Source organism: Haliaeetus albicilla, chromosome 31 (assembly GCF_947461875.1).
Source record: "Haliaeetus albicilla chromosome 31, bHalAlb1.1, whole genome shotgun sequence".
Classification (NCBI taxonomy): Eukaryota; Metazoa; Chordata; class Aves; order Accipitriformes; family Accipitridae; genus Haliaeetus; species Haliaeetus albicilla.
This window is the reverse complement of record NC_091513.1, coordinates 711,192-733,790: the sequence shown is the minus strand read 5'-3', so window position 1 is coordinate 733,790 and position 22,599 is coordinate 711,192. Positions and strand designations below refer to the sequence as shown.

Genomic DNA, 22,599 nt, shown 5'->3' with positions numbered 1-22,599 from the left:
TCAGCAACAGGGAGACCCCAGCACACCCTACCCAGATGGCTCTGGAGGCGACATCGGGTAGAAGGAGAACCACAACCCCCTTTGTGTCCTTTAACCTCCTACTGGGGCCACTGGAAAGCTTCCAAGACCTGAGCCGGTCTTGAAAGTACCCGGAGCGGGACGGATTATCTTCCGGATGAGCCGGAGACCTTGATTTTACCCAGGGAAAGGGGTGAGACAGGATGTCAAAAGCGCCACCCATCCGCAGCAACGTTATTTCCTTCCTCCTCCCATGGGGGCAAACCCGATCTCCTTCCCCAACCTCATCTCCCTTACCTGGTTCATCTGTACCAACAGCATGGACCTACGAGCTGCCAGGACCTGCCACAGCGCCAGGATGTGCTTCAGCCGGGTGTTGGGCACCACCTGAAAGAAAGGGGGGACAAAGAAACATGAGGGGACAGAGAAAAAGAGAAACACGGGGGTTCATCTCCTTAAAAAGGTCCCATCCTGCCTGGTTGAAGAATCCAGGTGGGCACATCTACAAACCCTCGGCTCCCAGATGACCGGCGTCGCCCGTGGAGGTGGCCCTGGTCATCCACAGCTTGCTGGTGGACACGGCATGAAGACCTGGGAGCTCCCAGCCAAGCTTTTAAACCCACTCGGGGGGGGACCAGGACCTCTTTTGCTCAGAGCAGGAGAGCCCCAAGCCTCCACGGACACTAAACTCGGGGACCTTGGAGCACGTGAAGGTGGTGGGAGCCACAGGAGATGCAAAACCCTCACCCAGAGGGGTGAAGTCACGAACGTCCACGCTTCCCACCAGCCCCCTTGCTTACTGGCAGGTCCTGGAATTGTTTCGCGGCGGCGTCCATCCTCAGCTCCTGCCGGACGTATTCGGGTAGCGGACACTCCGGGTGCCCACCCGTCACAGCCAGAAATTCGGCAGCCACCTTCAGGGTGGCCAAGGTCTTGGAGAGGGCATTGACCGAGCGGGCTTCTTCCATGATGCGCTTCTGCTGGTTGATGCTGAGTGGCTCCTGGTGGCGAAAACAGCAAGGATGGGACCTGGAGAAAGCTGGGTCCACCACGATGTCTTGCCCTCCCAGCCCGCTCATCCCTTTGGGATAGGAGAACCGGAGCCTGCCAGGTCTCCAACCCTCTGCTCGAGTCGGCCTCGGGTCTTCCCGCAAAATCTGCCCCGTCTCCGAGCCCCCGTCGTGTCACGGAACTTGAGGGGAGACCTCAGGGTTGGTTGGAGAAGATGACCGGCAATCCATTTCCTACCTGTGGCACTTGATCCCCGACTTTCATCTTGGTGGCCTGGAGGGTCCTCACGTTGTTGAGAGCAACGGATGGAGCCGTCTGGAAAGGATTTGGGATAGATGGTTACGAAAACGCGTGGACGCGTATTTAGCTAACGTCGGTCGCAAGAGCATTGCAGGCACCTTTAGAAGACCTCGAGCAGAATAAACAAGAAGAGAAAAAAAAGAAAGATAATAAAGCCAATTAGAACACAGGTGCACATTCCACGATAAAGGGAACTTGGCACAAAAAAACCTCAATTCGGCAGTTTATCTCGACCAATTAGACTAAGACAAGCTTCGCATGTTTAAGTCAATATAACCAATTATATCTTATGCTCATGCGCGTGTACAGAGTTGATATAACCAATATTTTATGTTTGTGCGCGTGTACAGTGACTTTGCGGAACATGCGACTATAAATATGTGTGTTTTAGCAATAAAGGGTCATCTGCTTTCAACTTTACAGGCATCCGTCTACTTCAATCTCCTCAAAAACGCCTGGCGTCACTTAACAGGGGCCGGCAGAGAAGCTCGGCTGGGCAGATTTGAGTCCACGGGATGTCCCCTACGGTTCTGCCGGAGGTGGCTGACGGCCTCCTGAGGCCACTGTGGGGTTGTGGAGACCAGAAGTCCCCGATGGCTGGAAGAAGGCACCTCCGTGAAGGAGGATCCGAGGAGCTGGCAGCCTCACCTCCCGTCCCCAGCAAAGCGATGGGAGAAAGTCCTCTTGGGAGCTATTTCCAAGGACCAAAAGGGTCCTGGGAAGGGCCAGCGTGGATTCATCTCCACCTTTAGGAGAGCACGCACGCCCCAGTTGCCGCAGGACAGCCTGGTTCTAGTGTCCTCAAGTCCCCTTCTCCCACCAGCTCTGGGCTTTGTTTTCACAGAACGGAGACCAGAAACCCCAGCCAGAAGAAATTGAACCACCTTGGAGGAGCACGAGTCCCGCTTTGGACCATACGTAACCCTGGAAGATGCCTCCTGAAGTTCTTCGAACAGCCACCAACTCCTCCCTCCTTCTCAAAGAAACCAGGTTGGCTTCCCCTTCACAAAAGACAAGGCTGTAGGTCCTCATGCTACCGTTCAGGCCACCGTTTCCCGACCACAGAAGCGGTTTCTGGCCACAGCGCTCCTTCAAAACCCCAAGGAACAGAGAGAGACGCACAGCAGGCATCTGCCAACGTCTTCAGTCGAGTCTGCTGACTCCAGAAAGGCACGGAGAAGAGGCTGGAAGCAGACCCCAACCCCACTGCTGAGCTGGGACGACACAACTCAGCCAGCGCCGAGCTCACCTGAGCCTTGATAAGGGGCTTTCCGCTGATGAAACGATGAACCACTTGCCGCTGGAGCATCTGGAAGTCGAAGTAGGTCGTCCTGGTGCCGTCTTCGTCTATCTCGTACTGCAAGTTGGCAAGCGCCATGGTCACCAGATCGCTCTTGGTTATGGCCAGCACAGAGGAGGGTTTCACCTCTTCTGCGGAGATGGACCTGGGAGAGAAAAGGTTGCCCCGCGTGGTTACAGGACCTCTCGCCTCGTCCTACCCCGCCATCGAGGACCCGCTTTCGCCAAACGCCAAACCACCGCGACCTTGTGATGGCATCGTCTGAGCTCCGCCGCAAGTCCCACACCGGTCCCGAAAACCTCTCGTGAGGTTTTACAGAGGGTGGAGGAGACGGACGAGCCGTATGGTGAAGGGCTGGAGACCTACCGTTGCCTCTCCCTGGTGACCCGCGCCGCCGTGTCGATGCAGTTGTTCTGCAGCTGGATGAGGAAAGCGGTCACCAGGTGGCTGATGGACGGTTGGGTGGGGAGGAGGTGGAGGATGGCAGTGTTGACGTTGATGTCGTTGGGCGAGAGGTCCGGCAGGATGGTGATGCCTGTAAAAGGGTGGAACGGGCTTGTACGGATTCACGGGGAGATTTTCCCTTTCATTGGGGTCTTGGAAGGGTTTTTTCCTATTATTAGGCTCTGTTTTTTTCCTATTATTAGGCTCTGTTTTTTTCCTATTATTAGGCTCTGTTTTTTTCCTATTATTAGGCTCTGTTTTTTTCCTATTATTAGGCTCTGTTTTTTTCCTATTATTAGGCTCTGTTTTTTTCCTATTATTAGGCGTTTGCATTTCTTCTACTAGGGTTTGCATTTCTTCTACTAGGGTTTGCATTTCTTCTACTAGGGTTTGCATTTCTTCTACTAGGGTTTGCATTTCTTCTACTAGGGTTTGCATTTCTTCTACTAGGGTTTGCATTTCTTCTACTAGGGTTTGCATTTCTTCTACTAGGGTTTGCAGTTTCAGAAGGGTTTCTAGCAGGCGGAAAGCAAGCAAGCTCAGCGGTTTTGCTAGGAAGGCTCACGGCAGAAAGCAGCTCAGCTTCAGAGCACCTCCAGAAGAAACGGCCAAGGAAAGAGGGATGTGACGTCCTGGGGATTTCCACATACCTGAGCTGGCCGGGTTCATCTTAATATTGCTCCAAACTTTCCGGATCGTCTCTATAGCTCTGCTGAAAGCCAAACGCTGGTCCTCTGCGGAGAGAGGAGAAAACGGCCCCAAATCACGGCATCCTCCCAGGAGACACGGCAGGATCTCCCACGGGAGGCGTCGGACCACCCCGCGCGGGCTTCGAGCCGGCACGAGATCACGTATGACATCACCCAACCGGCCACCATGACCTCAGAGGTGAAAACCCCGTCTCGCCTATCTCGCTCGCTCGCAGCAGCAGAACCTCGCCAAGCACCAAACGCCTCAGGAGAAACAATCTGCCCCGGATCCATCTCAATGCCTCAGACCTCCAATCCCTCCTAAATTTCCTCCCCCTCCCCAAAACTTCTCCTGCAGAGGCACCCCCAGCCTCGACGGGCCGTTTTTTGGCTCCACTGCGCAAACTATGGCAGCAGCTTCTCAGCAGAGCGTCCGGGTGCCGAGGAGCGTCTAACGCCCACGTCCCGAGGCACGACGGAATTCCACATCGCACCTGAAAGTTCAGGCTGGTCCAGGAATTGCCGGACTGTGTACTTTTCCCCTTTGTGGCTGTTTTGGAAGAAGTGGATCAGGGCGTTCTGCAGACGGAAGATGTCGGGCAGGTGTCGGACGTGGGAGATGTTCTCCAGCTGGGAGAGAAAATTCAGCATGATTCAAGGGATCCTAGCTGGCGCCGCAAAGTATTCTGGAGGAGGACCTTGTCTTGCTTGGATGCTCCAAAGAAACACAAGGGGAGGAAAAAAAAGTTACCCCGGTGCCTCACCAGGCCAAATTTACCAACCAGGCCAAATTTACCACATCTGCTTTGGTGTAGAGGGGACGTTCCCACAGCTAACCTTCGACAGGACCTCCAGTAGAATGGGGTACGGATTTCCAGCGCCTGCTCTATCTTCCTGCTGCAGGAAATGCATCAGGGTCTGGATGGTCATCTTCTGTTCAAATCTCCACATGCAGGGCTGGTTGATCAATCCCTGGCTTGGCAGGTCTTGGAAAGGCGGTGTCTGGCCATAAGCTATTTTCAGGAGGACGCTGGAGCCACCAGGACCTTCGTTCATCCTCTGCTCCTTGACAGAATTAAGGGTCTGCTCCAATTCCTGCAAGAAACCAAGGGTCATTAGGAGCCAGCCCTGGTTACCCAAGCAGCCTGAGGGGATTCACGGGGTCTTAAGGCAAAAAAAAAAGGCAACGAGGGCTCTGGAGAAGTGGGGGGCATGGTGAGAACTTGCCGCCACAGGGACAAGAACAGAAATTCCCAGGGAGAAACCCACAGGCGATTTTCTCCAAGGCAAGAAACCCACCCTGTTTCCAAGGAGGATCTGAATTGGCATATAAAAAGCATCCCCCAAAAAAGCCGCCTCTCTGCAGGAGCAGAGCAGGAGACCACACCAGCGCAAGCTCCCAGTTCAACGGAGAGGGAACAAACCTCTTTTTCTTCCACACGGGAATGCCCCGAGCTCAGCAGATATCCCTGGACACGGATGCGACCACCGGCAAAGCGGTGCTTTGGGTACGCGATACCGGCGAGCAGCAGCCGGGTGCGGGCGTACCTGGAAAAAGGGCTGAGCCAGGGTTTTGAAGGAGGTTTCCCAATCTTCTCGGTCCTTTTTCTCACGCAGGACACTCAAGGCTGCGCTGTCGTCTGTCGAAGACACAAAGAAAGAGGTGAGGTTCTACCCTGTAGACCCTGGGGTCTGCCCAGAACTTTGCTGGGTTTCTTGACGGCGAGGAGTGAGAAGATGGAGAAATAAGAGGAACCGAGGGCGGAAGGGATGACACAGACGCCTCCTCGGAGCAAACTATCTCCCAATCTCCTCATGCCCTCAAGCTGGTCTGGCCCGAGCGCTTTGAATGAGCTCACTGCCCTCCCCGTCTTCTCACCAGTTTCCCGGGATGGAGACCGCCCCAGGAAGGAGGAACCCGGGAAGAAGGAAGGTCCCGGTTAAAACCTGACCACCGTAAGCCTGCTGGTGACCTCCCGGAGCTTCCCAGCATCTCTCTACCTTCTAGGTTGTCGTTGCTCAGGTGCCGTAGAAACAGATGGACAGTCAACACGGCGTCCTCCGTGTTCCTGCCAAGCGCTTCCGCCAGGCACGCCGCGTCTTTCCGAAGGTGGCCCCAGAAGAACTCTTCCATGTCCTCCGGTTGCTCTTTCATCAGGTCTCGAATCGCCTGGAAGATGGAGCAGGTTCTCCTCCGTTAGGCTCACAGGAACGTCTCCTCCCAAGCTAGGCTGAAGGCTCCTCACGGCGTGGTGGTGGTGGCTCACCTGTTTGTCCACCTGGATCCCCAGCAGGAGGGACGAATGGAGCAGAGCTCTCGCGAGACCGACGCAGGCAGGAGACAGGCACCTCTCCACCTCGTTTCTCCGCAAGCCGGGGCTCTCAAGGACGTACCCTTTCTCCGTTTTGTCCTTGGTGCTGCATTCAGAACAAGCAATTACCCACCACGTCTTTCCCTAGGTCCCACGACGGGACGCGGAGGCTTTTTGTTTTGGCCAACCACAGCATTTCCCGCCCCCCGGTGCCCGTGGCTCCGTGGGAGGGTTAGGTGGACGGGTGAAGCCGTCTGGGGCTTTGGAGCCGGGAGGGTTGACTTACATTTCCTTCTGCGTGAAGCCTGCCTCAGGTCTGTGGTTAGCTCCGCCGACGACAGCACCGCATTGACATTTCTTCATTTCCATGGGAAACCCGCACTGCCGTTTGGACACATGAGGAGGGAGCGAGAGAGAAGGTTGGAAGCTCAGCCGGGCGCTGAAGGCATCTTAGCAAAAGCTGAGGGCACCCAGGTGGTTTCCACGTCCTCCAACCTGGTTTTCTACATGAGGGCATTGCAACGACTAACGAGAGGCGGGAGCAGAAGCCTGCCTACGAGCAAACATCTCCAGACCAACCAGGTTCCTCCTACAGCCAGCAGGACACATCTAGGTATCAATTTGGGGGGGGGGGGGCGGGGAGGGAGACGAACGAAGAGCTGGAAGCACCCACTCCGCTCCACTGCTCCCACAGGGAGACACGAATCCCAGCTCCATTTAGCCTAGCACCTCACCGGGAGATCAACCCAACCGGCTTGGAGATCAACCCAACCGGCTTGGAGATCAACCCAACCGGCTTGGAGATCAACCCAACCGGCTTGGAGATCAACCCAACCGGCTTGGAGATCAACCCAACCGGCTTCTGAGCCGCTAAAGGACCGCTTGACAGAGCGGTGACACCGGAGTCCACGTTCGGAGGGGAGCAGGGCGGCAGAAGGAGCGTCTTGTAGAGACCACCCGGTAGAAACAGCCAGGCAAGAGGCTGAGACACATTTCAAGATGGCGCAAATGGGACGGGCAGCTCTGGGAGCCAGGAGAAGAGCCGAGAAGCTCATCCCGAGCCTGGCTTTTTCCCCACGGAGGCGACAAGAGAAGCGCGAGACAGAGCCGCAAAGACGGTCAGCCACGAGGAGACACTTACGCGGGTGACGATCCAGTACGAGCCGCACTGACAAGCTACGTGTGAAAAGAGGATACGGTCCATCAGTCATCTCCCGCAACGACCTCCACAATGGGAACGTGGCCAGAAGCTCTCCAAGAGGGCGACAGGCCTGGCTCCCATTTCCCGACATCCAGCCCCTCACAGAGCTTGTCAAAAAGGGACCCAAAAGTTGCTCCACCCAGGTGAAGATCATGAAGGACTCAATGAAAGGACAGAGATGGCCTTCAGGAGTCTTTAATCCCTTCCCTCCGTCCCCCCCGGCCAATCAGTTGCTGATGGTTCGCCTACACGCACAGGAGCAGCGAGGTTCCCCCGGTACTTACTCCAAATCTTTTCCGATGTACCAATTTTCCAGTTCCCCTCGTCAAAAAGCAGGTCTCCGGGCATGGTGGGAAGGTAGGAGCCCTTGGAAAGGAAAGGCAATAGAAAAACGAGGCGTGGGGTAACCATCGTCCTAGCTCGCTTGCCACCGATCTGAGGAGCGGTTCTGCTTCTCAAGCAAGGAGCGGGGAGGAAAAGTCCTCCTGCACGGCCGCTGTCATCAGGGAGAAACTTCTGGAGAGGGAACGGGGACCAAGCGAGGGAGCGAGGTCCATCAGACAGGGAGACGTGAGGCTGAAATGACCAGACGTGAGCGAAGTCCCCAATTATTTACAAGTTTTGATTCCTGAGGCCAAACACGGCCTCAGTGGGAAGGGGGAGGATCCAGAGGTTCCACTGAACCTCCAAGAAAACTTTGCTTCCAGGAAAAGCAGCACCATGTCCTGGTTGCTTCCTGCAGCCCTCAAATAACAGGAACAACTCGTGCACGGAGAGACCCTCATGAACAGACAGACCCAAGGGGAAGCCCAGCTCAGGAACAAGTGTTTCCACCATCATCTGAGCGATGGAAGACCTTTGGCAGAAAGAGGACGCTCGGGTTGGGCTTCAAACCACCTAATCCCCACTAACGAAGCTCCGCCAGGCCCCCAGCAGCCCTTGAGTCAGCAGAGAGACGGGCATCTCCCGTAAACCATCCATCTCATCCGCATTTGAAGCGGAGACGAGGATGGATGGTCGCAGTTACTTCTCAGCGCAAGGAAGAAGGAAGAGAGAAAAACGATCTACAGGACAACAAGCTGACCAAAACAAAGCCCTTCTGCCGGGAAATATTGCACCAGGACAGTGGGTTGGAGAGTGCTGTGCACCTCAGCCTTGTGACTCACCTTCACCATGTCAGGCTTGAAGCAGATGTTCCTGAAGAGGTGAGTGATGCGGCTTGGGAACAAGACCAGAACGAGCGCAACGTGGAAGACCAGCTCCAGCAGGCCTGGGTCTTCGCTGTCACCCAACGCTTCCATGATCTTCCTCAGTTTGTCTTCCAGCAGCTCATCCGGGACGGACGGCAACCGGAGGATGTTCTCCATTTGTCGCAGGACAGACTACAAAAGTCGAACAAAACAAGACATAAGCAAATTCTTCTGGCTTCTCCGCTGAGTTTCAGCATCCACGCAAAGTCCCGTTTGTGTCCCCTGGCAGCAGGGAGCTGCCACAGCTCTCCATCAACACAGATGGAAACCTCCTGTTTTCAAGAGGTTCCAGACCAACCAACAATGGTTCCAGACCGAAACCTGCGGAAGCCTCCTGTTGGAGATACAACCAATACTCACAGTCAAGCTCTGGTTTTCTGTGGAATCTTTGCTTTTTAGCTGGTTTTGGGCTTTGTCCAGCACCAAAAACATCTGTGCTGTATTTGACCAGGTGCTTCTGTCCTGAAAAATACCGATGCTCATTGTTATCCCAAGAAGCAAGTGGAAGAAGAGGAAGTTGATTGCACCCTACGAGGGCCTGTCGTTCTCCTCAGCTGGAAGGGAGCCCCACGAGTCCATTTTACAGGGCTCGAGCTCGGCAAATCCCACCCCCTCAGCTGTGCTTCGGCGCAAGGCTCTTCAGAAATAACCCACCTGCGAAATTTCTACCCCTTGGGGTAAAATCCACTTCTCCACCTGGAGGATCTTCCACATGGAGCCGAGCCCACAGATGTCACAGAGATTCCTGATGAGGAACACCTGAGGCCACGGAGTCGGAGCCTTCGCAACCAGCCGCTTCATCGCGTTCACCAGGTCTTGCTCTTTCTCATTCCCCTCGGCAGCGGGCGCGTTGGGATCTGCAGCTGGAAAGCAGGTTTCTCGTTACGCCCAGTCCCCAGCGGTGGCACGTCCTTCACCAACGCAGCCCCTACAGCTCTTTAGGCTGTGGTAGGATCTACGGTGCAGCAGGATCTTCTCCCCACAGGCTGAAGCATGGCTTCAAGCCAACGTACAGAGGGCCCCTTAATACATCGGGAAATACTTGGGAGAACACAGCAAGTCTGGCGACTGAAGAGCTGGGAAGTTCGTTCAAAACAACTTCGATTTTCATAAAACCAGTCATTTTCCAGCAAAAATCTCCAAGGCTAGACCTTTCTGGGGGCTTGTTCTAGACCTTTTTAGGGGTAGGCACACTTCTCATGCTACGCGAAGCGAAAGAACTCACCGGAAAGCATCTGTCTGGCAAGCACAGTGGCCACGTGGCTGATGGAGAGCCGGAGCTGCGCGATGAACTGGAGGGTGTTAATTCTTGAGATGTCGGGCTCACAGAAAGCAGATAGGTCTGCGGTGGAGAGGCAGTTTTCAGCAAGCTGGCTGACGTCTTCTTCAGAAGATGGATACATAAAATCCTGCTCAAGAGAGAGACAATTTTTAAGAGCCTGAAGGTGTGTTATAACTGAGCAGCTCCTCCTCCTTCCTTGTGCCTTCTCCTCATCTTTAAGGTGAGCTCCTCCTTTGGTTCCTCATCCATAAAAATATGTGGAGAGGGGGTAATTAATGTGATTCATAGGTTTTAGCTGGGGTGGTGGCTCCAAGTTACAGTGTTCGTTGGGATTCTCAGCACATCCCAACAGGCACTTACCTCCAGACAGTGCACCACCATGAAGTAGAAGTGGTCCATGTTACTTTGGTTGGATATTATCTTCTCCTCCATCTGGGACAGGTATTCTTCCAAGTGAACCTTGACGTTGTTGAACCTATGGCAGAAAAGGACACAGAGCATCAGCATCCACGTAGCCGAGGGGTTCGGCAGCGAGGGGTTTTGGGAACAACCTCGGGGCTGACCCGCATCGCAGCAGCAGCTTCAGGAGGGAGGACTGGACGGTAGGACTCGTGTCCATGCACTCTTCGAAGGGCGACAGCTCGCTTTTCGGCTTGTACACTAGGAAGGAAGAGCAACATCCGTTATTTGACTTCCAAGAGCGCATGGTCAGAGCCGGGTTGAGCGGAATCAAGCTCTTTTACCCCTTTTCCCCGCCTGATGCTCGGGGCTGGGTTTGCAAGCCACAAACTGTATCAGTCGCTGAATGATTTCGGCAGACGGTGCCTCTCTGTCTCCCAAAAAGTACATAGCGATGAACTCAATGAAGAAGGAATTGCATTTCCTCCTGAATTTGTTGTGACAGGCGACAGCTTCCCTGGAGGGAAGAAGAAAACCAAGACTCGTGGTCAACCTCCAACCAAGGAAAAGAAACAACGTCCCTCTCTCTGCTGAGCCCAGGACCGAAACCAGGGAGACAAAATGGCCGTTTGTTCAGGCACCAGCATCTTCCGTCCCAATATTTAACACGAAGACACTGGATACAGGCAGGTTTTTGCCAGCGCCGGGATACCTTGTGGCCTCCGAAGCCGTGGGTGTGTAATCCTCCGGGAATTCCTCCTTGCAGATCTTACACTGCTTGTTTGTCCACTCCAGGATGCAGCGAGCGCAGAAGATGTGGCTGCAGGGCAGCTCGGCCGGGTCTGTGATCTCCCGCAGGCAGCTCTTGCATTCCTTCACACCTTTCCTGAGAGATATGATGAAAAAAAGAAGCAGTTCAGCACTGCTGCCAGATTTGAGGAAGACTGCGGGCTGGCTCCTGCCTAACGTCCACCCTGGGGTGGGGATGAAGCTGGACGGGCGCTTTGGCCTAGCCTAAAGAGTAGAGAAGTAGAGAACCAGGGTGACCCCACCACTGCTTCACGAACCAGCAGCTTCTAAGCCGCCCGAGGACCATCCCGTCTTGGAGAGGCAACGGGTCCGTGGTGAGGACGGCTGGGTGAAGGGGACGGAGAGCCTGGGTGCTCAGGGGAGCTGGTTTCTTTGCCAGCACACCTCCGAGAAGTTCCTCCAGAGATGATTCGTCACCTCCAAGACGGGTTCTCGCCCCTCGGCTTCAGCAGCGTGGCCTCCCTTCGGCCCAACATGGTCCACCCCTAGCGCTGACGTATTTCCCCCACCCTTTATAAACACGGCGTTGATGGAGAAGGACCCCAAAGTCAACTTTTTCAGCTCGGACTTACACCAGATACACAACATCAGCGTTCTCGTTGCATTTCTTCAGCACTTTTGTCACCAAATCAAAAGTCTTCTCCGGCTCAAATCGCTGGCTCGCGTAGAGGCGCTGCAAAAAAGACAAACGCACGGCGCAAGTTCAGCAGAGACGCCTCTCTGGTACGCGGACGACAAACATTATGGGATGTCAGCGCTGCAGGGACACAGGGTTAGACGGCAGAATTAAGCAGATCCAAGTATGGATGTCTCTGCCCAGACCACTGAGGGTAAGTGACCGGGATCAACCCTTTAAATTCTGAAAGAAGCCTTCCTTGATTCCGAATCCTCATTTTGGATTCTGAATCCAAGCAGCGTTTGTCCCTTGGATGTTGTTTCCAGCCCTCTCCCACCCATAAGTCCTCCCTACGGCTGGGATCAAACACCTCCTGGAAAAGAAGAGCCCTCCCAAGCTTCACAGCCAGGAGCTGCACCAGGAAACACCTACATTCCAGAGGAAGATGAACTGCTTCACCACCAGCCTCAGGAGTTTCTCCTCTATTTGTGTCTCGTTGTGCAGCAGGTGGTCAATCAACATGTAGACGATGTTGGTGCAGGTCCAGCGATGTCTGTAAAACACACACACCCCCCCAAAGGATGCCGATCTGTGACTCATCCCGGGTCGTGTGTGGTCGCTCGAGGACACAAGACCTCCTGAGATTGCGTTAGAGGGAGAAAGATACGGCATGGTCCTGCCTACGCTGCTTATTTCAGCGAACCTTGGGCGAAACTGAAAATGCCAGCCCATTTCTGGGTGTCGTCTCTGGAGAGACCGGCTTGTCCCGCTCCAGAAAACATTCTGGCGCCGTCAAGCATGCAAGGAGAAATTCCACCAGAACTAAGCAATTTGATGAGGGTGAAACATCCCACCACTCTTTTTTTGGAGCCGCTTCGCCACCATGTTTGTGATAACGAGGAAGGACCAGGAAGGAGTGGACAGTTGGAGGATTTGTGACTCCCCAAGAGGAGGGCGGCTTCAGTTCACCTGACCTACAGACGTCAAGAAGTTCACTTGTGCTACTGTCAACAGAGCGACTGAACTTACAACACACTGTCTAGGAGTTCCTTCTTCTTCTGGTAGAACTGAAGCTGGTAGTTGTCCAGACTGATCCACTCCACCCAGGGCTTGATGGACTTGACGCTTTCAAGCCACGCTATGCAGGCGTCAAAGGGCAAAAGCCCATTTTCGGAGGGCTGCACTTTCTTCAGGAGAATGTTCAAAGCATCGAGAGTGACAAACTGAAATGACATTTGTGGAGAGAGAGAAAAAGAGTCAAGGTAAAGAATGGACCTCGCTGGTGGGTGGCACAGAGGGAAGGGACACTGCGCGACTAGATGTTGGTATAGCTTTTGGAGTAGTTTTCAGGGCTACGTTCGAAAGAAATGGACTTCTACGGCTGAAGTTGTGGCACCCGTAAACCAGGAAGGGCTTTAATGAGCCTAACCGCGCCCTGGAGAAAGAAGGATCTTGGAATCACCATGGGGAGTTCTCGAAAAACCTTAGCTTGCTGCTCGAAGCAATAAGTGTCTTCAGAGGGACGCGGACAGCTCCACACGGATGGGGCAAGCTAAGGAGCTGGAGCCCACCACTGAAGACAACACAACAAATCCCACCCACCTTGAGGGTCAAAGTGTCTAAGGGGACTTCAGTGGGATACCCAGACTGACGCAAACACAAGGACTTCTTACTAATTACACAGTACGTAATTAAATGATGGGAGTTGTGAAGACCACCGTGTTCAAGAGCCGTAGAAGAAGGGTTAGAGGGCAAACGCAGCTCTTTCCTCACCATTTCTGGGGGCGTCTTCTCATACATCGCCTGCAACTCGCCTACGACGGCGTCGTTGCTTTTTGCTATGTCAACGAAGAGCTGATAATCATCTCGGAGGTAGAAATATTCTACGTGAAGCCAAACGGGGGAAAAGCCCATCTCCCCCCCGCCCACGGAGAAGCAGAGTTGTGTTGCGTTGGCGAGGAAAACTTTTGAGAGAATCTGCAGGTAAAATAAAAGGCGTTATTTCCACTCAATAAGGGGACCAAAGGCGGGATGCTCGGCGTTGCTGCCGTATCCTGTATGAATTTTCCTCGTCAAAAATAGTCCTCGAGGTGGAATTAAGACTGAATGTTCGCAACAGTTGAGGAGTAGCACAAGGGACGGTTTATCGAAACATCAGATTTGGCCCGGAAGGATGGGACTAGGGCCAAAGCCAACGCCAGTTGAAGACGGTGCTCTACCGAACCCTCCTCACCTCGTAGACAGAGAGATCTTGTCGAGGAAAAGCCATCCTGAGAAAGTCGTCGATGTAGCAGCGTAGCACGTCTAGATTGCTGCCGTCTGGCATCAAGACGTTCTTGATGAAGGCTTGGTAGAACCTGACCACTTCCTTCGTTGGCTTCTTGGGCTTATCTGGAAGGGACAGCCAAGAGGGTTAGGGCTGCTTAGCAGAAAATGGGAGTTTCTCGTTAAGACCTGGGTGGTCACATGGCCAAGTGCAAGGCCACGGGTGAAGAGGCAGAACGCCTCCATTGGAATGACGTAACATCTATCGGAAAGATACCTCGGAATGATACAATATACATCAAAATGACGTAACATCTATCGGAAAGATACCTCAGAATGATACAATATACATCAAAATGACGTAACATCTACCGGAAAGATACCTCGGAATGATACAATATACATCAAAATGACGTAACATCTATCGGAAAGATACCTCGGAATGATACAATATACATCAAAATGACGTAACATGTATCGGAAAGATACCTCGGAAAGATACCTATACATCAACATACGTATAATGCAGAAGAGACGCACAACACAGTTCTGGGCCATTTCAGTGAGGAACACGGCCCCCACGGTTCCTCCTACTACGGACGCAGATTTTTGGCAGCTTCGTTGGGTTAAAGCTCCCCCCGGAAAGTCTGATGTTACCTTTCATATGATAGACCTTCTCCCATATGTCGTCCAGGTAGGCTTTCAAAACCCAACTGAACGGGAACCGGCAGAAGAGGGAGGTGTTGGGGTCTTCCGTCATGGACAACACGGAAATCTTCGCATCTGCCGGCCTTGAATTCAAACAGCGCAGAGAGAAGCATTAAATTGTGCAACAGACCGTAGCCGTCCAGAGGCAGACCACCTCAGAGAAGTTCCCAACTCCCACCGATACGTGTTCTCTTTAAAGTTCAGAAACCCGGAGAGAAATCTGGTAGGAAAATCAGGGAAAACTGGGCAAGAGCAAGGAAGGATCCAATTTTGCTGACAGCTTAAAACAACAGGGAAGTTTTGGTGCCAGCGGCTTGACATCCAAGACCTTCCGTGGCGAGGTTATAAACATCTGCACCTCAAGCACGAGCTACTCTTTCACTACTAACACCACCTTTTACTTTCCAAAGGAAAACCACCTCCCTGTACATTTACACCCCATCTCTTACTTGCTGGTGTATTTAATTTTTAGGACTGTTTCTTCTTGGAACATCTGCAGCCACAGTTCCGCGAGCTGAGCGCCTTGAAAGATGTGATCCAGGTTGTTGTTGGCATCCACCACGGCGAGAATTTGGGCAAAGACGTTCGCCACGATGTCTTCCAGGTACATCCAGAGCGCTTTCCTGAAAAAGGAGGTGACGCGGCTCATCGCATCGCTTCCCTGCCTCCCACCAAGAAACCCTCCTCTGCCCAGGGGACAGCATCGGCCTTGAAGACCCACCGGTCAACCAAAACCACCCAACTGCTTCTGAAGATGCCAAACATGGACGTCCAGGCTTGAGACTAACCGTCCTCACCTATCTCACAGTCAACCAATGTTGTTTTGCTTCCAGAAAAGCCCTTCCAAAAGAAGCTTCCTCAAAATTGACGGTGCTCTTAATTAATTTTTTGCTTTTGAGACTGACTACGGCCTTTCTGCAAGACCCTACCTTGTTCTAGGCTGGTAAAACCCCCACGTATTTAGACGCTTCTTGGTTGTCATGTCCTGGCGTTTAAGCAAAGTGCCTCGCGCTTCACGCGGAGCCATTTTAGGAACAGAACTACTTGACATTAGGAAGGCAGCCCACAGCCAGCACTACCTGAACGATGTGTCTTCCAGGATGAAGCTGGTAGAAAGAGCCCGGCGGAAAATCCACCCCCTTGGCTCGTGGATCGGTTTCTCTCGTTCTTGTAGGAGGTAACAAATTCTCTTCTTCAGGATGGTCATAAAGTGGCTGGAAACTAATCACAAAACGCCGCTGGTTAAAACCCTCCCAGCGCTCATCTCCAAGTAGGAGATGCCATCAAAAACCTACACTGGATTTTGGTTGCTAGCTTTCCACTCAAAAAAAAAAATCACACCACCTAATAATTTTTTTATCAGTCCTACGCAGAAATCAGCTTCCACTGGGAAGTAACATCTGTCTGGGATCATCTACCAAGGTCTGCAGCAAAGCTTTGGGGTTTAGTACAGATTCCGATCACGTACGTGAGGGAGGTGAAGGAGGTCCCATGCAACCTCACCCTCCGTCTCCTAGGTGCGTCTCCACCCACGATGGCTTTGAAGGACACCAGAACTGGGCTCTTAACCTCTCAGGTTGTCTTCTTCCAGCGACACGTCTTGCAATGCGCAAGAAGGAGCCACTTCTAGTTCTCTCTACTCATACGTACCGCTACTCTGACTGTGGAAAAGCAAGTTGTGAAGGATCTTGATTCTCTCCGTTGCACGCCGGCTGTTGTCCTTCTTGTCCTCCAGCTGGATCACGGCCTTCTGGATGCTCCCTTTGATCATTGCGTCCACGTCGAGGAACTGCGGCTGGAAAAGACTGGAGGTGAGTTGCATGCTTGGCATTACTTTGCTCTCATTCGCCTGGGGATGCTTGTCCCGGGATATCATCTTCTCCAGAACTCAGCACAGTGAACTCCAAGGTCCGTACCCATCTCACCATCCCAACAAACCCTGGTTAACCCAGTCCTCAGGGCACAGAGCGCTGCTGATGTCCCCCGGTAAGGGACACGGCTTTGTTGATGGTGACAAAAGGCTCCCGGTCTTTCGCCAGTTGCTCACATTGGGGCTGGGAGACCATCACCCTACTTCAACTTCACAACGTGCAACCCAGGAAGACCTGCAGCTAATTTTTTCCTGTGTCAAGGTACCAGCCCAAGCACAGACTTCGAAAGCAGATCCCAAAATGTCTGTTGATACCCAAAGCCAGTTCTTGCACAATGACAAGCGACTAAAATGAGGAGAAAAAAAAGAAAAAAAAAGGAAAATCATACATTTTCCTCCGGGTAAAGACCTGACATGGTGAGGCTCCCCAGGGCAGCGGAATCTTCCGGAGAACCTGAAATCACAATCAACCACACAACTCAGCTGTTAAAACCCCAACAAGAGAGAATTCCATCCACGGGAGGCGTCAGGAGTGCCTTGACAATCAACAGGGAGAAATAAAGCAGCCCGGGGTGGAAACTACCCAACTGCTCAGTGTCAGCTTCTTGCTGACACGAGACCCTCGGGCTTGGGGAGCAATTGGCCGGACACCTCTAACCAAGAACGTGGATTCAGGAAGCCACCCAGAGTTGACTTGTGGGACACTGGAGGATGGGGCAGCGGGTTTCTGGAAGGGAGAGCAGTAGGGAGATGGTGGGTTTACGGCGAGAGAGTTCTTACCTGCTGGGAGACGCGGCTGCAGGGAGCTGCTCAGGAAAATCTCGGCAATGGTCATTTTGGAGAGATGGCCGAGATTGGCCTTAAAGTTGTCTGGGGGCATCAGGTCATCCAAGTGGATGGACTTCCACTCGCCTGGAAAGGCAAGAGGACGGGTGAGTCCACCCGCTCTCTTTTGGCGCGTCAGCCGTTTGGAAAACCGGTGAGCTCGGCTGCTCGGATTTACCAGCCAACCCGGGCAGGAAGATGGCAAGAGGTGGGAGATCCACCACTTCGCATGTTTTCGCTGCACATCTTCATCTTCCCCTCCCGCTCTTTTCCCAACCCAAAATAGCAAGCGTAAGCTTACCGCTGTCAAAAGCCAGGTAGCTGCACCCTCCCAGGACCCGCGGGACTTTAGTAATCAGCACGACGTGCAACAGATGGGGGCTGGCTGATCTCCTCCGCTCGTCTGTGATGCAGTACCTGGAAACGCCACCAGAAAGTCAGAGCTGGTTAATTCCACTCGTTTGACCTATCTCTCCAAGCAACAACTGCTCCTTCTCCCTCCGTGAGCCCTTCCGGAGGTTAATCTCCCTCCCTACCAACAGCTGCAGTCATGTGAAACTGCTTTCTTGGGCAGATGCCACCCCAAGAAAACATTCTTTCTAGCCGTTGTTGGTACGATCTGCTACAACCGCAGCTGCAAATGAGACAATCGAGTCCAGAGCAGAGCCCAGTTCAAGTCTTGGGGGGGGGGAGGAAAAAAGGCCAAAAGGCAGCACAGGTTTCAGAGAAGTATGTTGTGCCTGGAAGAAGGGAGGAGGGAGGACGGAGGAGGAGGAGGGAGGACGGAGGAGGAGGAGGGAGGACGGAGGAGGAGGAGGGAGGACGGAGGAGGAGGAGGGAGGACGGAGGAGGAGGAGGGAGGACGGAGGAGGAGGAGGGAGGACGGAGGAGGAGGAGGGAGGACGGAGGAGGAGGAGGGAGGACGGAGGAGGAGGAGGGAGGACGGAGGAGGAGGAGGGAGGACGGAGGAGGAGGACAAAGGCAAGCTGCTTACTTGGCACACGCCAGGAGTCTTTTGCTGCTCTGCGGCTCATCGAAATGAAACTGAACGAGGAGCAGTCTCACTTCTTGCGGCTCTCTGAAGAAACTCCTGCAACAAAACAGCCTCTTTAACGCTTTCTCCCAGAAAGGTCTCACCCCGAAGCACTGCGAGAGGTGGAAATCACCTGTAAGGTTAAAAAAAAGAAATAGCAGAGCCCACCTGAGGTCCTGGCGGAAAGCATGTTCAGTGTCAAACTGGCTTAGGAACAGGCAGTGGATTGTACCGGGGAGCTTGAGCGTCTTCCTCAGCGCTTCTAAATCCTTCTGGTTTAGCAGCCTGGCATGGGTAGAAACCTGTGGTAAAAAAGGGAAAATCGAAACTGGTTGTCCTGCTGCCTCCAACGGGTGGGATCGTCCAGGACGTCTCCATCAGTGCTTGGCGCTCATCTACAGGCAACTGGAAGGCGCCTTGAGCATCTCGGCCCAAGCCAGAGCTGAGCAGATCCCGTCTGTCTCCCGAGGAAGGGCAGGGTCTACCCCGGCTGCAGATGACCACGGAGGCAAAGAGGGTGGACGTCAGCCCGTCCTTGTCCTGGTCTAACCAAGATGACGGAGCCACCACGCTCCCTAGGAAAACAAACGGCACCCTTGGGTGCTCCGCAGCCAAGCGCGAGTACCTGCAGGCACAGCCCGGCGGCGCTCCTTTTCTTCTCGTGTCGGTCCATCATCTCGCGCAAGAGGCCAGCCAGGCTGTTGTGCCTCTGCTCGATGAAATACAGGTCTTGGATCCGCTCGGCGTCCTCCAGATGACAGTATTTAAGGCGTAGGATGGAGTCAGGAGTGGCACACTCCACCAGTTTGCTTACGGCAGCGGAGAAGATCTGCTCCCCGTAGCGACCGTACCCACCGCAGTGGGTTTGCTGGGAGCTCTCCAGCGCGATGGTGGCGGACGTGTCGTCGCTGAAGCCGACGAACACGTCATGTTCCTTAGGAGCAAGCTTGTGGGACCAGAGCACGGACGAATCCACGTTCTCGATACGGACAAACTGACCGGCCCATCTCTCCAGGTCCTGCTTCAGGTCTCGCTGTTGCCAGTTGAGGATGGTGTTCATGTCCAAGCAATGTTTCTCCAGACGGCTCAGCAGAGGGGTGGGGAACTGCGTGTAGACCACTTTCTTCTCCTCTATAACGATCAGCCGGAATTCCTCCTTCACGCGGCTCTTCACCCTATGCGTGCCGAGGCCCAGGTCGACGTAGTAATTGCCGCCCAGGCTGACGAAGCATTGATTGAGTGTATCGTAAAGGCTCTCATAAAGGTTCTGTATGTTGAGGAGGACAACGGGCCTGCCTATCTCCATGCAAATTTTCACCCTGTTCACGGAGCGGCACACCTGGGAATAATCCTGGTCCCGTGGGAAGCCGGAGCCAAATATAATGTCGCAGTTGCCGGTGTCGATAAGCCCCGTCATCTGGATGATCTGAAAGGCGGCGTTGTTGGTCGTTATCAACAGGAGGTAACGCGACATGAATCCCGCTTGCTGTTTCTCCATGTTTTCCTCCAGCAGACGGATGCAGCTGGTTTCCGTGGCATAGGTAAGACGTACCTCGCTGGTGCAGTTACGGAAGATTTCCAGAGGATAGATATCTCGGGAGCCTCCAAAGTTTCTCTGGATGGCCTTTACGAGGAGCTCCTCTTGAGAACCGTGCTTCGTGTTCTGCATGTAGGACGCAACCATTTTGATTAAGCTGTAGAAGTCCCGAAGCCCAAAGAACTCCGTTTTCTGCGTTTTCAGCACGTTGTAGTAGAAGTTTGCCAGAATGGGGAACAAATGCTCGATTCTTTCAAGGTGAGGTTGGTCAGCACAGATGCCTTTGGCAGTCTTGACCAGCTCTTCCTTGCTAGGCTCAGTCCGAAAGACGAGGAGGCCCCTGTTCATTTTGGCAGGGTCCAAGGCCCAATTGGAGATGCCCACAAAGCCAACCTTCTTGTAAGCCTCCGGATTCTCGTCATCAACGCATCCGTCTTCCAGAAGAGGATGCAGCGTCTTCAACGGCATATCGGGCGAGTCTTCTGCGAGACCAATCTCGTCCAGCAGGACTACGGACGCAAACTCATTCAGGTTCTTGCCTTTCTGGAACTGAGCGCATTGTCGGAAAGTGGAGATGATGCCTTCTGGTTTTGAATGGGGGCTGCACTGGAAGGACACCAGCTGGACCTCTTTGCATCTTTTGAACAAGGGACTTCTGGACAACGTGCCTTCCATGGCATCTACGGCAATGGTTTTAGAGAGAGATTTGGAGCTTCCCGGCTTCCCGACCAGAAAGAGCGGCACGCGGAGGTCCATGCAGACAACCATCATGAAGATGTTCTCCCTCAGAGCGTTGTTGCAGGCTGTCGCCTTAGGAACGGAGATGTTATCAAGAAATACCTGTTGGCACAACTCGATCTCTCGCTGCAGCACGGACGCGGGGACCGAGAAGCATTTTGCAATCTCCTCCAGGTACTCCTGGCGGCTCTCCAGAGACACGTAGTAGCAGACCCCTACCGAAAGGACCAAAGCCCTTTGCGCGTCGTTTAAGGCCGGCTCCTTTTCCTCCTCACACTGCCTCTTCGTATCGATCTGGTGGAAAAGCAGGTCCCTTAAGTCATAAAACCAGAGCACTATTTTCATGCAGCGGTCTATATCCCGGAGGCTGGCGACTCTGCATTCGTCCTTCCTCTCTCTCAGGAACTTCTGGGAGGCCGAAATGACATCGGTGAAGACGTCCAGGTTTTCCACGGGGATCTTCGTCTCCACGGTGGACTTCACGATCTCCCTGATGTACAGGCTTTGCGTCTTCTCGTTCAGCTCCCCAAAATCCCAGACCAGAGGCAATAAACTGGGAGGAAGGGGCTGCACCCGATACACCAACTGCCGCAAAGGAATGTAACCCAGCTTCTCGGGAGTGTCTTCGCTCCGGACTCGGTATCCCAAACCAGCTTTCTCCAGTTTCTCAATGGTCTCCTTGGTGTGTCTTTTGTAAGGGTTGCAAGCGGCCACCACTTTTAAGCGGTCAGTGGCAATTCGCCTTCCGTCGACGCTGTGGTCGCACAGCACCTCTTTGATGGCGAAGATGGCCTCCGAGGTGTTGGCTTCGTCGAAGAAGAGCACCGTGTCCATGTCGTGCTCTTCCTCGTTGTCGCGCGCCAGCTCCACGGCCTGCCTCACCTTCTCCCGGATGGTCTTGGTGGTGGTGCCGCCGTGAACACGCACCACCATCATGTTCTGAACTTTCCTGCCCGCCCTTTGCAGGTTGCACATGAACTGCACCAGCTTCGTCTTCCCACAACCCGTTTCGCCCATGATGATCACGGGGATGCCACACTGGAACCGCAGGTGAATAGCCAACATCTTCATGGCGTTGTCCAGAGTCAACTGGTACGAAGCATCTGGATCCGCCTGGCATTTCACACCAAAGACTCGGCAGAGGGCCTCCAACTGCTCGGTTCTGGGTAAGTTTTCAAATTTCTTGTTGAAAGGAACGTTCTGGAGTGCCAAGGTCACGTATAAATTCCGGCTTATAACCGCCGGCTCCAAAACAGCCTGGGAATAAGCATCAACAGCGTCAAAGTTCTGGTTGATGTGGAAACCCAAAAACTCCATGGAATCACCCTCCGCGTGGAAGACTATGTACGGGTGAGACTCCTGCTCCCACTTGCGTCTTAGCTGGTACTCTCTCAAAACACCGTCCGTCTCCTTCCACTCCTCGCTCGGCACGCTTTCGTCAGACATGTTGAGGGAAGGCATGGCAAAGTCCTTGGACATGGCGACCATGAACTTGACGACGAACGTTTTGAAGCCGCAGAACTCCGCTCCGACCGCCGGACTGAAGAAGACCGATTGCTCGCACTTTCTCAGCTGGAAGTTCAAGAAGTGCGTGAAGTTGCTGAGCTCAGTCCAGGAGGGGTCACTTCTCCCGCAGAACTCCATCAAGCACGCCAGGCACTCTTTCTCTGTCCCTTCGATCCTTCCAGGGACAAAAGTGAAACTGTCGAGGTTTTCCTTTCGTTTGTATCTGCTGAGGTATTGGCAGGACCTTTGGAAAACTTCACTATTTAGCTTGTCCCGGTCAAACTGTACCTCCCTCAGTTCCGCGGGAGGGACGGAGCTGGGATCTCTCAGTGAATCGAGCACCCGCAGCGGCGATACACATTCCACGGTAGGAAAAAGATCCAGGAATTTTTCTTCCATTTCAATGGACATCTAAAAGCAAGAGGACACAAATCAACATGAGAACCATTCTCCAACCTCCCGCATTTGCCTGCATCACCAAACAC

At 53.5% G+C, this 22,599-nt stretch overlaps 1 protein-coding gene across 2 annotated transcripts in view; it reads right to left on the bottom strand.

The window, feature by feature from the left end:
- LOC104314754 (E3 ubiquitin-protein ligase rnf213-alpha-like) overlaps positions 1-22,599 on the bottom strand; it is a 44,388-nt gene that overhangs the window by 1,209 nt on the left and 20,580 nt on the right. For both annotated transcript variants that reach the window (XM_069774689.1, XM_069774688.1), the window contains 37 exons: positions 18,959-22,525; positions 18,502-18,635; positions 18,295-18,390; positions 17,602-17,717; positions 17,256-17,387; positions 16,865-16,929; positions 16,256-16,400; positions 15,685-15,826; positions 15,055-15,228; positions 14,555-14,688; positions 13,866-14,023; positions 13,406-13,609; positions 12,662-12,855; positions 12,065-12,185; positions 11,589-11,689; positions 10,919-11,092; positions 10,551-10,723; positions 10,371-10,467; positions 10,168-10,282; positions 9,751-9,934; positions 9,180-9,388; positions 8,886-8,987; positions 8,442-8,657; positions 7,560-7,641; positions 7,216-7,250; positions 6,361-6,455; positions 6,030-6,180; positions 5,764-5,932; positions 5,311-5,402; positions 4,600-4,857; positions 4,257-4,392; positions 3,724-3,807; positions 2,996-3,164; positions 2,579-2,774; positions 1,267-1,344; positions 819-1,019; positions 316-405 (listed from right to left, as the gene is read on the bottom strand). In XM_069774689.1, the coding sequence (XP_069630790.1) occupies positions 316-405; positions 819-1,019; positions 1,267-1,344; positions 2,579-2,774; positions 2,996-3,164; positions 3,724-3,807; positions 4,257-4,392; positions 4,600-4,857; positions 5,311-5,402; positions 5,764-5,932; positions 6,030-6,180; positions 6,361-6,455; positions 7,216-7,250; positions 7,560-7,641; positions 8,442-8,657; positions 8,886-8,987; positions 9,180-9,388; positions 9,751-9,934; positions 10,168-10,282; positions 10,371-10,467; positions 10,551-10,723; positions 10,919-11,092; positions 11,589-11,689; positions 12,065-12,185; positions 12,662-12,855; positions 13,406-13,609; positions 13,866-14,023; positions 14,555-14,688; positions 15,055-15,228; positions 15,685-15,826; positions 16,256-16,400; positions 16,865-16,929; positions 17,256-17,387; positions 17,602-17,717; positions 18,295-18,390; positions 18,502-18,635; positions 18,959-22,525 (8,589 nt within the window). The remainder of the gene's footprint in view (positions 1-315; positions 406-818; positions 1,020-1,266; positions 1,345-2,578; positions 2,775-2,995; positions 3,165-3,723; positions 3,808-4,256; positions 4,393-4,599; positions 4,858-5,310; positions 5,403-5,763; positions 5,933-6,029; positions 6,181-6,360; positions 6,456-7,215; positions 7,251-7,559; positions 7,642-8,441; positions 8,658-8,885; positions 8,988-9,179; positions 9,389-9,750; positions 9,935-10,167; positions 10,283-10,370; positions 10,468-10,550; positions 10,724-10,918; positions 11,093-11,588; positions 11,690-12,064; positions 12,186-12,661; positions 12,856-13,405; positions 13,610-13,865; positions 14,024-14,554; positions 14,689-15,054; positions 15,229-15,684; positions 15,827-16,255; positions 16,401-16,864; positions 16,930-17,255; positions 17,388-17,601; positions 17,718-18,294; positions 18,391-18,501; positions 18,636-18,958; positions 22,526-22,599) is intronic.